Source organism: Schistocerca serialis, chromosome 8 (genome assembly GCF_023864345.2).
Source record: "Schistocerca serialis cubense isolate TAMUIC-IGC-003099 chromosome 8, iqSchSeri2.2, whole genome shotgun sequence".
Taxonomy (NCBI): Eukaryota; Metazoa; Arthropoda; class Insecta; order Orthoptera; family Acrididae; genus Schistocerca; species Schistocerca serialis.
Genome location: NC_064645.1, coordinates 202,634,701 through 202,651,796, shown reverse-complemented (window position 1 = coordinate 202,651,796; position 17,096 = coordinate 202,634,701). Strand labels below are relative to the sequence as shown.

The following is a 17,096-nucleotide window of genomic DNA, read 5'->3' as shown; positions in this document are numbered from 1 at the left end:
ATATCTGACACGAACGTGTGCCCTCGCTTTTATTCATCGAGCACATGGTGACAGGTACTGTGTATCTCGAAATGTGGCAGTTGCCACAAATGACTGCTGACTCCTCGACTTTTATCTTTCAACAAGACGGGGCTCCAGCATACTAGAGTAAACTTGTCCGCACTTTTCTTAGCAGAGAGCTGGCTAATCGTTGGATAGGGCGAACTGGTCTGGTTGATGTTTGACTGTTGCAGTACTCCCCCCCCCCCCCCCCCCCTCTCTCCCCACCCTTACCAAAAGTCGCAGGATCTCACGCCATGTGTTACCTTCCTGTGTGGTTATGTGAAAGACAGAGATTATGAACCAACCCCCCCCCCCCCCTTCCAGTGCCAACAACGCTGCAGGAGGAGGAGGAGGAGGAGGAGGAGGAGATTAGTGTTAAACGTTCCGTTGACACCGAGATCATCAGAGACGGAGCACAAGCTCAGATTAGGGAAGAATGGAGAAGAAAAGGGGCCGTGCCCTTTCAGTGGAACAATTCCGCCATTTGTCTTAAGCGATTTAGGGAAATCACAGAAAACCTAAACCAGGACACTGGTTTGAACCGTCATCATCCCGAATGCGAACGCTGCAGGAATTGCAGGAACGAATCACCGCTGCATTGGTGGAAACTTGCTAGTGAATGTAAGGACGGAAATGAATTACCGTTTGGATGTGTGTCGAGTGAACAAGGGCGCCCACGACGAACGTTTGTGTATTGTACCAGAAAGTTGGTGAGTGTACCTATCCTTTATGCATCACCTGTCTATGTACTTCAAATACTTATAAATAAACAGTCCTTCGAAATCCGATGAATCATTTAGGCTAACCCTGTAATTTGTACTAAAATCGTTAAGTTTTGCTGGAGACACTAAGATTATGCCGTTCAATAAATATCTGGTCCCTGCAAGACATTTGTCGACACCTTGCCGTTTTGCTATTCTGAGTGAAAGTGAAGAAGAATTACATGATCCGCTGAATGGAATGAACAGTCTAATGAGTACAGAATATTGGTTGAGAGTAAATCGAAGAAAGACGAAAGTAATGAGAAGTAGCAGAAATGAGAACAGCGAGAAACTTACATCAGGACTGATCGTCATAAAGTAAATGAAGTAAAGAATTATGCTACCTAGGCAGCAAAATAACCAATGACGGTCGGAGAACGGAGGACATCAAAAGCAAACTCGCACTGGCAAAAAGGGCTTTCCTGGCCAAGAAAAGTCTACTAGTATCAAATATTGGCCTTAATTTGAGGAAGAAATTTCTGAGAATGTACGTCTGGAGTATGTTTGGAGCACAGTATTGTGTGACAGTGAACCATGGATTGTGGGTAAGACCGAGCGGTTCTAGGCGCTGCAGTCTGGAGCCGAGTGACCGCTGCGGTCGTAGGTTCGAATCCTGCCTCGGGCGTGGATGTGTGTGATGTCCTTAGGTTGGTTAGGTTTAATTAGTTCTAAGTTCTAGGCGACTGATGACCTCATAAGTTAAGTCGCATAGTGCTCAGAGCCATTTGAACTATTTTTTGAACTGTGAGAATCTAAGCATTTGAGATGTATTGCTACAGACGAAAGTTGAAAATTATGTGGATTGATAAGGTAAGGAATGACGAGGCTCTGCGCAGAATCAGAGAGGAAATGAATATGTGGAAAACACTGACAAGGAGAAGGGTCAGGATAACAGGACATCTATTAAGACGGAATGACTTCCATGGTACTAGAGGAAACTGTAGAGGAAGACAAAGATTGGAATACATCCAGCAAATAATTGAGGACGTAGGTTGCAAGTGCTACTCTGAGATGAAGAGGTTCGCACAAGAGACGAATTTGTGGCGGACTAAAAACAGAAAAGAAAAAATACACTTATATGGCCTTGTGGATAAGGTAGGAAGTTACATGAGGATTTTCGGTAATGATTTATATGGATAATTTGCAATGATAGAAAAATTAGCCTGCGGAGGACCTACTCTAGGTGCACGGGGTACCAATTGACCTTCAACGTAAACAAATGTAACATATTGCCAATACATAGTCATAAAGACTCTTTATTGTATGATTACACTATTCAAGAACAATCCCTGGAAGCATTTAGTTCCAAAAACGTGAAGCAGTATGCGTGTAGAGCGGTCTTAAGTAGAATGACCACATAAAACTAAAAACGGGCAAGGCAGATGCCAGACTGAAATCCCTTGGAAGAATTCTGAGGAAATGTACTCCGTCAACAAAGGAACTAGCTTGCACGGAACTCGTTCGACCAATACTTGAACTTTGCTCCTCAGTCTGGGTTTCACATTAGATACTATTGATAGATAAAATATAGCAGATCCAATGAATAGCAGCACAGGTTCATTCAGTATGTGCGAAACCATCACAGATATGTTCAGTGAACACCAGTAGCGGACGCTGGAAAGGAAAGCGTTATGCATCACGGTACGGATTACTGTTAAAATTCCGAGAATTTTCTTTCCTCCTATGTAAGGGTGTCCAGGAGGTAAGGACAATTTTGAATTTTGCGCCTTTTTGTCGTATGACGTATGGTAGTCGTGGTTTTTTCGTATTTGTTATTTGCGATGCTTCCCATTAGTAGCCTGATGGCTTTTGCGTTGTGAACTTCGTTGTTTGATGTCTATTTTTGTCATAGAGCAGATGACAACTGAGCAACGTATACAAGTGATAGTAAGTTGTTAAAAAAAACCAGTGAAAGTCACACGGAAACCGTTCCTAAATTGCTTGTGACACTCGGACGTAATGTTGCTTCAAGGAAGTTGATCAGAAAGTTTGAGACCACGGGTCCCGTTTCAAACTTTAAGAAAACAGGACGACCGGGTTCTGTTTGAAAACAAGAAAACATTTCTGTCGTGCGTGACAGCGTGACCTTAAGCCCCAAAAACGGGTTTCGCCGATGATCTCAACAACTGAATTTATCATAAAGTTCACTACATTAAATCCTTTCAAAAGATCTGAAAATTTGTGCGTACAGGATTCAACTTACAGAAGAGTCGAAGCCTGCAGATCACGGAGAACTCGATTTGCTCATCGGGTCTTGGCTCGGAAAGAGGAGAACGAGAACATTACAAGAAGAATAATTTTCACAAATGAAGCGCAGTTCCCCATCAGTGGCTACGTCAATAAGCAGAACTGCAGAATTTGGAGTACCGTAACAGAAATTCTCGAGTGACTGTGGAAGATGAGATGCATCTACAAAGCACGACTGTGTGCTGTGGCTTCTGGGCAGGAGGAGTGATCCGCCCGAGCTTCTTTGAAAATGATGAGGGAGCTGCCGTCACTGTGGACGGCGACTGTTACCGAAATACGCTTTCAGATTGGTTTTTCCCTCTTATTCATGAAAATGACGATTTTCGGTTTCAAAAAGACGGTGCGGCATGTCACACATTCCGTGAAACGATAACTTTGCTGAATCAAAAGTTTCCTAAGAAAGTATTTCTTTGCGTGACAACCAGGAACGGCATGCGAGATCATGCGATCTTACACCCTGTGGCTATTTTTTGTGTATATTTGTGAAATCAATAATGTACGTGAACAAATCACAAACAATACAACAGTTGAAGGATGAAATTTATTATTAACGGCATCCCACCAGATTTTTGTGAACACGTCATCGAGAACTTCGATGAACGCATTGCTCGTTTCGGAGAACTTACTTAATGGATTTGTAAAAAATAAAAAAATTACATTTTCAATAAGTTTTGAAAGTTCTGTATCACTTTAATACTTGTCCCTACTACCTGGACACCCTCGATATCTCGCGAAAAGACCATGAAGATAAAATGAGAGAGATTCGAGCCCAGACGGAGAGTTACCAGAAATCATTTTTTATGCGAACCACAGGACTGGGAGCTTCAACTTGGACGAAAATCTCGCTGCCGCTGAAACAAATAAACGTGTCCTGGTGTCCTGGTAGGACAGGATGCGTGAATTCAAGGGCAGCACATGCACAATGAAAGTAACGCGGAATATTGCTCAACTTTCTAAACACTGGTTGCAGAAATTGTAGAATGCAGGTTTAGCCTATCTGTCCTGCGTTGACTACAATTCCAGGAATACAAACTAAATTATGTTCTCTGATCTGAAGTCGGAAGAAAACTAATCTTCTATCTTGATGTACTATTCGAAGAACTGTTCCAAACTAAAAGTACTAGTTAAATCCCTAGGCAGGCGGTCTCTGTCCGTACGTGACAATTCTATTCACTGTGCTGTTTTTACTGAAGACTAACCACTATCTATCTATCAGCCACTGCTCCTATCTCGCTCGACGACTTGAAGACACTACCAACGTTCTCCGGGAACTACCCAGAAAGACTCGGTCTGATTTGTAACTTGCAACTCTGCTCGTCCACGGTTACTTAAGCGCGCGTCTCTCTTCCTGGTGGTCATTCTTGCTGGTAGCGCTTTTGGTTTGAGCCCAATGATGCCGTGCGGGATTAGCCGAGCGGTCTAAGGCGCTGCAGTCATGGACTGTGTGGTTGGTCCCGGCGGAGGTTCGAGTTCTCCCTTGGGCGTGGGTTTGTGTGTTTATCCTTAGGATAATTTCGGTTAAGTAGTTTGTACACTTAGAAACTGATGACCTTAGCAGTTAAGTCCCATAAGATTTCACACACATTTTAACATTTGAGCCCAATGAAGTTCCTGCTACAGATGGACGTCCACGACACTTCTGGTATCAATTGCCACAAGCTCTTCTTGTGAGGTATCTCAGGCATCAGTCCTCTGACTGATTTGACAAAGTCTGCCACGAACAGGAACTCCTAGCTTGTGTCAACCTCTTCATCTCAGAGTAGCACTTTGCAACCTGCATTATCAGTTATTTGCTGGATGTATTCGTATCTCTGCCTTATCCTACAGTTTTTACCCTCTACATCTCCCTCTAGTACCATGTAAGTAATCTCAAAAGTTGTCCTATCATCCTGTTCCTTCTTCTTATGAGTGTTTACCATATATTCCTTTCTTCGCCGATTCTGCAGAGAACCTCCTTATTCCTTACCTTATCAGTCCATCTTACTTCCAACGTTTTCCAAGATGCTATTCCAGGCGGGTGTAAAATGAATGTGCGCAACGGAAAATAATAAACGCTAAAATGAAGATTTGGCCTTGTCTGACTACCTCCTGTAGTAGATCTTATGATCTCTACATTCTATAAATTTCAACCTAAACATAAATGAATGATGAAGTCATTAATCCTACTAATAAACGTTGTTCCTGTTTATATATTTATTACAGATTTAAAAAAATTTAATATTACAAAGTTTACATTTCCTAAGTAAAATTACTGATCAATTGCCCAACTCTGTCCCTTATTATGACTGCGCGGTCTGATATCAGTAACGCGCAATGACTGACATCATCTACGTACCAAACACTAGAAGACACTATTTTCAAAGATGATCTACGGTGGTGTGAAACCTCAGTGGCAATAAAGTAACGTGATCACAGCTGTTTAGCTTTTTAGCCCTAATAATCCGAAGCAATTTGCGATATCACCGTATGTACTGCGTCTGGAGCGTCGAAGTGTTGGTTCTCGCGCTCGTCTGCGCCGATAGAAGAACTCTAGCCACAAATAAACTCTTTCAAACACTAGTACGGCAGAAGGCGGTCCTCTGACTAATACACTCCTGGAAATTGAAATAAGAACACCGTGAATTCATTGTCCCAGGAAGGGGAAACTTTATTGACACATTCCTGGGGTCAGATACATCACATGATCACACTGACAGAACCACAGGCACATAGACACAGGCAACAGAGCATGCACAATGTCGGCACTAGTACAGTGTATATCCACCTTTCGCAGCAATGCAGGCTGCTATTCTCCCATGGAGACGATCGTAGAGATGCTGAATGTAGTCCTGTGGAACGGCTTGCCATGCCATTTCCACCTGGCGCCTCAGTTGGACCAGCGTTCGTGCTGGACGTGCAGACCGCGTGAGACGACGCTTCATCCAGTCCCAAACATGCTCAATGGGGGACAGATCCGGAGATCTTGCTGGCCAGGGTAGTTGACTTACACCTTCTAGAGCACGTTGGGTGGCACGGGATACATGCGGACGTGCATTGTCCTGTTGGAACAGCAAGTTCCCTTGCCGGTCTAGGAATGGTAGAACGATGGGTTCGATGACGGTTTGGATGTACCGTGCACTATTCAGTGTCCCCTCGACGATCACCATTGGTGTACGGCCAGTGTAGGAGATCGCTCCCCACACCATGATGCCGGGTGTTGGCCCTGTGTGCCTCGGTCGTATGCAGTCCTGATTGTGGCGCTCACCTGCACGGCGCCAAACACGCATACGACCATCATTGGCACCAAGGCAGAAGCGACTCTCATCGCTGAAGACGACACGTCTCCATTCGTCCCTCCATTCACGCCTGTCGTGACACCACTGGAGGCGGGCTGCACGATGTTGGGGCGTGAGCGGAAGACGGCCTAACGGTGTGCGGGACCGTAGCCCAGCTTCATGGAGACGGTTGCGAATGGTCCTTGCCGATACCCCAGGAGCAACGGTGTCCCTAATTTGCTGGGAAGTGGCGGTGCGGTCCCCTACGGCACTGCGTAGGATCCTACGGTCTTGGCGTGCATCCGTGCGTCGCTGCGGTCCGGTCCCAGGTCGACGGGCACGTGCACCTTCCGCCGACCACTGGCGACAACATCGATGTACTGTGGAGACCTCACGCCCCACGTATTGAGCAATTCGGCGGTACGTCCACCCGGCCTCCCGCATGCCCACTATACGCCCTCGCTCAAAGCCCGTCAACTGCACATACGGTTCACGTCCACGCTGTCGCGGCATGCTACCAGTGTTAAAGACTGCGATGGAGCTCCGTATGCCACGGCAAATTGGCTGACACTGACGGCGGCGGTGCACAAATGCTGCGCAACTAGCGCCATTCGACGGCCAACACCGCGGTTCCTGGTGTGTCCGCTGTGCCGTGCGTGTGATCATTGCTTGTACAGCCCTCTCGCAGTGTCCGGAGCAAGTATGGTGGGTCTGACACACCGGTGTCAATGTGTTCTTTTTTCCATTTCCAGGAGTGTATAATCTAATATTGTCTACTCCTCTCTGTGTTCTACAGACGAGAAACGCGAACTCCCAGCCGCAAGGACGGAGTTCAGATAACGTCTCAACGTAAGTATAGGCAGAGGAAGTGCTCTCAATTACTGAACGATGAGTACTCAATGACGACTTCCAACCCGAAGTTCTGAATCGTATAGGTCTGCAACAGTACATTTCCTGACTGTTCTAAATATAAACTCTCATTAGAGCAAGGACAGCAAATTCGTTTGTATCGACAAAGCTGATATCGAGCGTCCGTCACACACGGGCGCTCACAACGGAAGACCACTTCTCTCCATCGCTGGCTTCCCAGCAAGGCTTGGCTCCCTACCATCGTAATTCCGAAAACGAATCATATTCCCGAAACCACGGAATATTCTCCCTCTCTACAGATTCTTCCGAACGCCGACCAACCATATTTTAGTCTTTTGTCGTCCAGCGCGGAAACTTTGCGAGGAAAAACCTATACTCGTACAATGGTACGCTTCTGAGTAAAAATCCTTGGAAATAACCCAGCCTGCGTGGTTTCCGAGGTGCCGCTTCTTCGTTCCTCTCACCTACGTCCAAGATTTTCAGCGTTCGGAAGTATTATCCCGTTATCCTTCCGGCGCCTACTACGATAGCGGCCGGCCGTCACCCTATTGTGCTCCAGAGCTCACGTGCCAAGACGTCTACTTCCTGTGTTTAAGCAGGACCAACACCTGTGCGGGCCTTCCACCCAGAGCTAGAGTTCTGCCTATCGTTTCATCTCCACTGGCGTTCCCAACCTCTACTAGTACAGGCAATCATTCTTTAGGTCGTTTTTATAATAAAGCCACTCCGTCACCTTTCATGCAATAAGTGTTAACAATTACTTACAATACGTACGTGAAAATGTCAGTCTCCTTTATATATTCATATATGCTATGTACAATCTGTCTCATGATACCTAATTGTGTTTGTAAAACACGGCAAAGTATTTGGATGAGTTCTTGTAAGGTGCGAAATTATAGCCACCTTACAGTTTTTCTGCGGAAGGATCATAGGAGTGCACATGTGCGTTTTTTAGGCTAGAGAATTCCCTCCCTAGGTCCGACAAGACGCCTCCTGAGACGCGACAAGGTAGGAGTAGGCAAAATGCAACAGGGAATAACAATATTAATGTGCTAATAGTAAACTGCAGGAGCGTCTATAGAAAGGTCCCAGAACTGCTCACATTAATAAACGGTCACAATGCCCATATAGTAATAGGGGCAGAAAGTTGGCTGAAACCAGACATAAACAGTAATGAAATCCTTAACTCAGATTGGAATGTATACCGCAGAGACAGGCTGGACAGTGAACGGGGAAGCGTGTTTATAGCGATAAGAAGTGCAATAGTATCGAAGGAAATTGACGGAGATCCGAAATGTGAAATAATTTGGGTGAAGGTCACGGTTAAAGCAGGCTCAGACATGGTAATTGGATGTCTCTATAGGCCCCCTGGCTCAGCAGCTGTTGTGGCTGAGCATCTGAAAGATAATTTGGAAAATATTTCGAGTAGATGTCCCCACCATGTCACAGTTCTGGGTGGAGATTTTAATTTGCCGGATATAGACTGGGAGACTCAAACGTTCATAACGGGTGGCAGGGACAAAGAATCCAGTGAAATTTTTTAAGTACTTTATCTGAAAACTACCTTGAGCAGTGAAACAGAGAACCGACTAGTGGCGATAACATATTAGACCTTCTGGTGACAAACAAGCCCGAACTATTTGAAACAGTTTACACAGAACAGGGAATCAGCGATCATAAAGCGGTTACTGCATCGATGATTTCAGCCGTAAATAGAAATATTAAAAAAAGGTAGGAAGATTTTTCTGTTTAGCAAAAGTGACAAAAAGCAGATTACAGAGTACCTGACGGCTCAACACAAAAATTTTGTCTCAAGTACAGATAGTGTTGAGGATCAGTGGACAAATTTCAAAACCATCGTTCAATATGCGTTAGATGAATATGTGCCAAGCAAGATCGTAAGAGATGGAAAGGAGCCATGGTACAACAACCGAATTAGAAAACTGCTGCAGAAGCAAAGGGAACTTCAGCAAACATAAACATAGCCAAAGCCTTGCAGACAAACAAAAATTACGCGAAGGGAAATGTAGTGTGAGGAGGGCTATGCGAGAGGCGTTCAATGAATTCGAAAGTAAATTTCTATGTACTGACTTGGCAGAAAATCCTCAGAAATTTTGGTCTTATGTCAAAGCGGTAGGTGGATCAAAACAAAATGTCCAGACACTCTGTGACCAAAATGGTACTGAAACAGAGGATGACAGACTAAAGGCCGAAATACTAAATGTCTTTTTCCAAAGCTGTTTCACGGAGGAAGACTGCACTGTAGTTCCTTCTCTAGATTGTCGCACAGATGACAAAATGGTAGATATGGAAATAGACGACAGAGGGATAGAGAAACAATTAAAATCGCTCAAAAGAGGAAAGGCCGCTGGACCTGATGGGATACCAGTTCGATTTTACGCAGAGTACGCGAAGGAACTTGCCGCCTTCTTGCAGCGGTGTACCGTAGGTCTCTAGAAGAGCGTAGCGTTCCAAAGGATTAGAAGAGGGCACAGGTCATTCCCGTTTTCAAGAAGAGACGTCGAACAGATGTGCAGAACTATAGACCTATATCTCTAACGTCGATCAGTTGTAGAATTTTGGAACACGTATTATGTTCGAGTATGATGACTTTTCTGGAGAGTAGGAATCTATTCTGTAGGAATCAGCATGGGTTTCGAAAACGACGGTCGTGTGAAACCCAGCTCGCGCTATTCGTCCACGAGACTCAGAGGGCCATAGACGCGGGTTCACAGGAAGATGCCGTGTTTCTTGACTTCCGCAAGGCGTTCGATACAGTCCCCCACAGTCGTTTAATGAACAAAGTAAGAGCATATGGACTATCATACCAATTGTGTGATTGGATTGAAGAGTTCCTAGATAACAGAACGCAGCATGTCATTCTCAATGGAGAGAAGTCTTCCGAAGTAAGAGTGATTTCAGGTGTGCCGCCGGGACGTGTCGTAGGACTGTTGCTATTCACAATATACATAAATGACCTTGTGGATGACATCGGAAGTTCACTGAGGCTTTTTGCAGATGATGCTGTGGTGTATCGAGAGGTTGTAACAATGGAAAATTGTACTAAAATGCAGGAGGATCTGCAGCGAATTGACGCAAGGTGCAGGGAATGGCAACTGAATCTCAATGTAGACAAGTGTAATGTGCTGCGAATACACAGAAAGATAGATCCCTTATAATTTAGCTACAAAATAGCAGGTCAGCAACTGGAAGCAGTTAATTCCATAAATTATCTGGGAGTACACATTAGGAGTGATTTAAAATGGAATGATCATATAAAGTTGATCGTCGGTAAAGCAGATGCCAGACTGCGATTCATTGGAAGAATCCTAAGGAAATGCAATCCGTAAACAAAGGAAGTAGGTTACAGTACGCTTGTTCGCCCACTGCTTGAATACTGCTCAACAGTGTGGGGTCCGTACCAGATAGGGTTGATAGAAGAGATAGAGAAGATCCAACGGAGAGCAGCGCTCTTCGTTAGAGGATCATTTAGTAATCGCGAAAGCATTACGGAGATGATAGATAAACTCCAGTGGAAGACTCTGCAGGAGAGACGCTCAGTAGCTCGGTTCGGGCTTTTGTTAGCAAGCACGGAGACAACAAGAAGAACTGCACAACAAGATGAGTAGTTAGTGTATTTCAGGAGATGAGTGAAGCATCTGATCTCCCTAGTTTCCATTGCGGTAGAATGGTGTGAAGAGCTATTGAGAGGCTCCTCTCTGAATACGCCACCAGCTCCCACCGCCCACTCGGTTTATCCGAGCGTAAAAACGGGACGATGTGGAAGGCTTGTTTCTGTGAAACGGCCAGCAGAATTACCATTCGTTATGACGCTGAACAAACAGCGCCGGTAAAAACGCGACCCGCCGAGGCCTGAGACTGCAAATAAAGCGCGGCACGGCTTAATTGCCTGATTACACGGCCGGCTGGGCGCTTACACGGCGCGCGCTTTTTGCCGCCGGGGATTCGCCCGTTGTCGCTGCGGCCGCCTTTTGTTGGGGCGCGCCCGCCGTGGGAGTCCCGGACACGTACCCGCCCGCCGCTTGCTTGTTAGCCGGGAGCGCCGCGCAGGGCAAAAACGCCGCGAGGATGCGCTCCGCGCCGCCCTCGAATAAATTAGTACTTGCTTTTGGTAAACGACGGTGGCGAATGGTGATGTTCCGGCCCGCGATCGCGCGTGGGCCACAATTAGCCGCTTCCCTGAAGCTCACGGCCGCTGATGGCCGTGGAGTGGCCGCTACGTGAGGCTGGGAGCCCGGCCGCGGCGCGCCTTCCGCGGAACCGCTCCTACAGATCGGGTAACCGGCCCGCACAGCTGGTGTTCCTACAGCTTAGGCTCTCCTCATCCCCACGGTCGGCTTCAACACCGCAGTGCTATTGCCGGGCTCCACGTCCTTGCCTTGCCTGATTTTAGAACTTGACAACTGCGTTAAACTGCACTTTCATTACCACCCACAGTTTGTAACACCCCACCCGTCACTTATCTGGTTTTGGTGTGTGTTTACCCCAGGTAATTGACTAACAGACCAACAGTGCAAACTGCCACAATGTCGTATAACGCAAACAAAGTAATAAGGCCCTGTGACTCCTGATTGAACTGCTGTGGCAGTGTTACCATTAATTGATTCGGAATTGATCCCTTTTAATTAAAAGGGGTGCACATTGATGTTATATTCAGCTATTGAACACCAGATGCAGATGTTGAACATAAAATTAATTATGAAAGTGACTTGGGATTTCAACTACTTGATTGAAAACAGATGCAATCGATTAGCACAGATTTATTTTTAACTCACGACCTTCAATCATCACATTATATGACTCTCCTAACAGGCAGTGGTAATAAATTGCGTTTGCGTGGAGTAAAGCGTGATAACTCAAAAGTAATTCCTATCGACTGACACAGCCGTAATGCGAAGTGCGAGAAGAATTCTGCAATACACAGCCCATGAAACCCTCGTGGAAACTTTCCCCACGTGATCCAACAAATTAATCAGTGGCCGGAGAGGGCGCAATATCACCGAATACAGCGTGGCGGAGCGGCGTCGTTGTGCAGATGTCGGCCGACCTCGTGGTGCTGCAAGGCTGCGCTCGTTTATTCACTCCTAGCTATCTTGTACAGTACATAGCTGAACCAAAACTTCCTATCTCCGAGCTCAATCGTTCCATTTGCTAGGTCCTAAACTGTAGAGATGCTCACTCTTTCCCAGGCAAGCTGAGTAAAGAACGCCACATCCGCACTCTAGGCAAGCTGGGAAGGGTAGACTACTACGGGGACTTCTCCCAGTCCGCTCTTTGCCTCGGTTTCCCCTCCAGCAAAATCACTTACGCCAATTGCAGCGCAAGTCCCATTAATTATGCGTCGCTTCCCAGCGCCGACCAACGCCTGCTCTGGGAAGTGAACAAATTCCCACAAAATTTCCCTTCTTCTCAACTTCTGTTATTCAGCTCCTCCCAGGCCACCCATCAAGGTTAGCGTCTGCACAAACACCAAGTTTTCCGGAATTCTGACTCCCAGGAGAGTATTCAGATTCCTTGGTCCTACGTTCCCATCGGAGGCCGGCGTATTTCATTCTGTCGCTCTTCACCTGATTTACTTCAGACTCTATGGACCGTGAATTCAGCGTGAAGTTGCTGTAGTCACGAATACGCATATTTTGACCTCTGTTGATCGCTCCACCGTAGCTTTGCGCGGCTTTCTCGCATGTTTCACTGAAAACGGGATGACAGACATTTATCAACAGGCGTACAAGTTCTCCGTCTGCTTCCCAGTACACCAGCATGGGGACAAACCACCCACTCACTGTCACCCATCTTAAGGCAGCTGGAGGCCGCGCCCCGTTACCACTTTCTTAGAGCTTGAGCCGCCCTAAGCTGCCTATTGTCGCCTCCCTTCGCCGCTCCCCTGCCGGCCACGGTCACTCGAATACTTCCCTGGGATAAACTAGCCTCCAGTAAATCGACGCGTTTCCACAAAGTTTTCATGTCATGTGAATTACTTTAAAACCATCACCCAACATTAATTATTCCAATACATCCATACTATACCCTCTACAAGACGCATTGTGCCTGTCAGTCATTTTTTGTTCAGCCCTACTGTTCGCTCAACGTGAGTTAGGTGATCTTTAATGACTTCATGTAAGGGGCATAGTTCTTGCCATCTTACAAGTTTTCCTATTCTCTAAATCGCGAAATAGGCATTGTAATATTCAGCAAAGACAGGCGATAACCATTATCGATTAGTCGTGGAAATTCTTTGAGTTCTCTCTTTGAGGCATTGCTGTAACCTATTTAATCTTTAGTGAGCTTCTCGGACCTTAGCTAAACAGCCACGAGAGAGGGGTCGCTTGGGTCACTTCACCATCTGTATTTGATCTTCAAACATCCATATTTCAACTGTATGAAGGTGGGACACAGCTGGTATAATTTTCATTAAAAGTGAAATTCCTCCAGCTCTAATTAAGATTTTATATTTACTTCGCTACTAGTTTCGACGTTGTGTCAACGCCATCTTCAGGCCCGTACACTATGATGAAATCAGTTGTGTGTGGCTCAGTCTAGAAGTTCGCGGTGAGACCAACACGTGCTCCACGTGGATGGCGGGCAGTAATTCAAAGTGTGCGGGCCTGAAGATGGCGTTGACGCAACGTCGAAACTGCTAGCGAAGCAAATATAAAATCTTAAGTACAGCTGGAGGAATTTCATTTTTAACAAAAATTATACCAGATGTGTCCCATCTTCATCCAGTTTAAATATGGATGTACAAAGATCAAATACAGATCGTCAAGTGAGCCAAGCGACCCCTCTCTCGTGACTGTTTAGCTAAGGTCCGAGAAGCTCACTAAAGATTAAACACGCTATAGCAGTGTTGGAGATTTTGGCGAGAATTCAGTTATGCCTTGGTTGTTCTCAGGAAACTTTCAGAACATTTCAGTCGTGTGATATAAATATTTGCACAGTTATTTTACCATCATTCCGCATTCAGAATTTGTAATGACTTATAACGTGATATGGTATTCAGGACCGAAGCATTATAACGGTTCCGAGATCGTTCGTTTTTCATAATCCGGATGCTGCTAACGATCAGTCGCACTGATTCAATCCGACGCTTTATGCACTCTTATTGTCTCCTTCTGCGCTTTAAATAGTATCCCGCTTTGCTGGAAGATTTGTATACTCAACGTATGATTCTTCCATTTACTAGAAGTTCAATTCATGACACGGTTATTGAGAACTCCATGCGGTTTACGTTGTTGTTTGATTAATTTGAAGTTAATAAAATTCGTCATTACGGCTAGTTATTTTTGCACTCCCTAAACCGTTCATTATTGTTACATGTAAGATTGATGCACGTTTTGGGTGACACCATCTTATCATCTTTTGTTGGAAGCCTATTCGTGGCGCTTTGCAAATAAAGAGATCCCACGCCAAAGTTGGTGCGCCATGACGGATCCACAGTTAAGAACAGTCACTGCCTGACACAACAACGAATGAGAGACGTCGATGTAAAGGCGCCCTCAAGAGGTTCCAATATGCCGCCGGTGCTGGATGAGTACTTTGGAAGAGTACTTTTCCAGTTGTGTATGGTTTGTGATATAAAAGCTATAGGAGATCCAGTGTTAGAATAAGAATTTAAAAGAGCTCTGCAAGAGTTAACATTGAATAGGGCAGAAGGGATTGATGGCATTCCAGCGGAAATTACAAAATCGTTGAGAGAAGTGGCAACAAACGAGTTTTCACATTGGCACAGTGACGCTCAGCTCACTCTACTCTCATCGCATACGACGACAGAATCGTCATGCTTCAGATCCACCAACATCAGCTGTATTATAACTCAGAAGTGTATAGAAGCTAGTAATCAGTTGTATATTGAGGGAAGACACTATCAATCCGTATTGTATCAAGCGATAACTTATAGAATTTCGCGACTATAACAAACACATTGGTATCCTTGTGGACATGGATTGATTCCAAGTTAAGCGTTTCATATTGTTAAAAGTTTAATAAAATGACCTAATATTTTGTGCTTGTATGTTGTAGTGTCCACTCGAGCCCCTTCAGAAATAAATCTAGGCTTGCTAGGTCCCACTACAACGGTGAAAGTCTCAAGTGGTCTCTTTCGTCCGGTACTACTCTTTGTCTCACTTCGGTGATTATTCGGTGCACGTATAACCAAGCAGTTCGATTGTATACAGCTTTCTAACAACACTAATAACATATATTCCGCTCTTTTGGCCACTAATTCCAGATGCGGAAAGGTAATTTCCGATGCGGTTTCCGGAATGCAGATTACTGTGGAAGAATTCTCTGTGTGTATATTATATAATGATGAGATATTTTGTGTAGCAGTGGTGCTAATGCCTTCCCCCATTCTCAGTAGTATGAGAAGATTTCGTGGTTGAACTACAGTCTGATCGTCTGACAAGATATTGTAGCGATAAATCATTTTCGAATCCCATTACAGTCAGGAGGAACCATTCTCATTTCACAGCTTCAGACTACAAGCAGAAATCATCCATACTGTATAGTTTTGGTAGCATTTTTTGACTGAATACCTACCGTTTAATGTTCAAATGTACACTGAGGTGACAATAAGGCATGGGATAGCGATATGCGTTAGTATCGCTTACACAAGGAATAAAACTGCAGAGCATTGCCAGGACTGTCATCTGTATTCAAGTGATCCATGTGATAAGGTTTCCGACGTGATTATGGCCGCACGGTGGGATTTGACAGACTTTGAACGCGGAATGGTAGTTGGAGCTAGGCGCTTGGGACATTCGCTTTCAAAAATCGTCAGGTAATTCAATATTCCGAGATCCACAGCGTCGAGAGTGCGCCGAGAATACCAAATTTCAGGCGTTACCTCTCACCACAGACAACGCAGTTGCCGACGGCGTTCACTTAACGACCGAGAGGAGCTGCGTTTGTGTAGAGTTGTCAGTATTAAAACACTAGCAACATAACGTGAAATAACCGCAGAAATCAATGTGGGACGTACCACGAACGTATCTGTTAGGACAGTACGGCGAAGTTCGGCGTTGATGGGATATGGCAACAGAGGAGCACCACGAGTGCCTGCGCTAATAGTGGGACATCGCCTGCAGCGCCTCTCCTGGGCTCGTGACCATATCGGTTGGACCCTAGACAAATGGAAACCGTGGCCGTGGCTAAGAGCTGTTGGTAGAGTTCGACTAAGGGGCAGTTCCTAGGATGCGATGGACCCAAATTGTCAAAAAGACGCTATGCAAGCTGGTGATGGCTCCATTGCGCTGTTGGTTCTGTTTACGTGGAATGGACTGGGTTGAAATTATCACTGACTGGAAATTATTATGTTGGGCTGTTTGGAAACCATTTGCACTCATGCATAGACTTCATCTACTCAAACAACGATGGAAATTTTATGGATGACAGTGCGCCATATCACAGTGCCACAATTGTTCACAATTTGTTTCAAGAACAATCTGGACAATTCGAACCAATCATCTGGCCAGCTACATAGCGCGACATGAATGCCGTCGGACATGTTTGGGACATAATCGACAGATCACTTCGTGCACAACATCCTGCAACGGCAACACTTTCCCACTTATGGGCGGCAACAGTGGCACTGTGGCTCAATATTTCTGCAGAGGATTTCCAACAACTTGTTGAGTCCATGTCACGTCGAGTTGCTGCACTACGCCGGGCAGAGGGATGTCCGACACGATGTTACGAGGTATTCCACGACTTTTCTCACCTCTGTGTGCACTCTACGACACCTCGTGTTCCAGCTGCTAATAAGGCGAGTATACCGTTCGTTTTTTATATATTTTTACGAGCTTCCAACAGGAGCGACTTATTTACAGATACCTATGTAGTTACTAGATTATTTTTGTAATTTCTTGTGTGTTCGAGTGCTTACTAGGCACAACCTTTTATT

General features: G+C 45.3%; 1 protein-coding gene across 1 annotated transcript in view; it reads right to left on the bottom strand.

Moving 5' to 3' along the window:
* Nucleotides 1-17,096, bottom strand: part of LOC126416916 (uncharacterized) — an 85,140-nt gene that overhangs the window by 40,416 nt on the left and 27,628 nt on the right. The window contains exon 2 of the mRNA XM_050084799.1: nt 11,113-11,461. Coding sequence (XP_049940756.1) covers nt 11,113-11,461 — 349 coding nt within the window. The remainder of the gene's footprint in view (nt 1-11,112; nt 11,462-17,096) is intronic.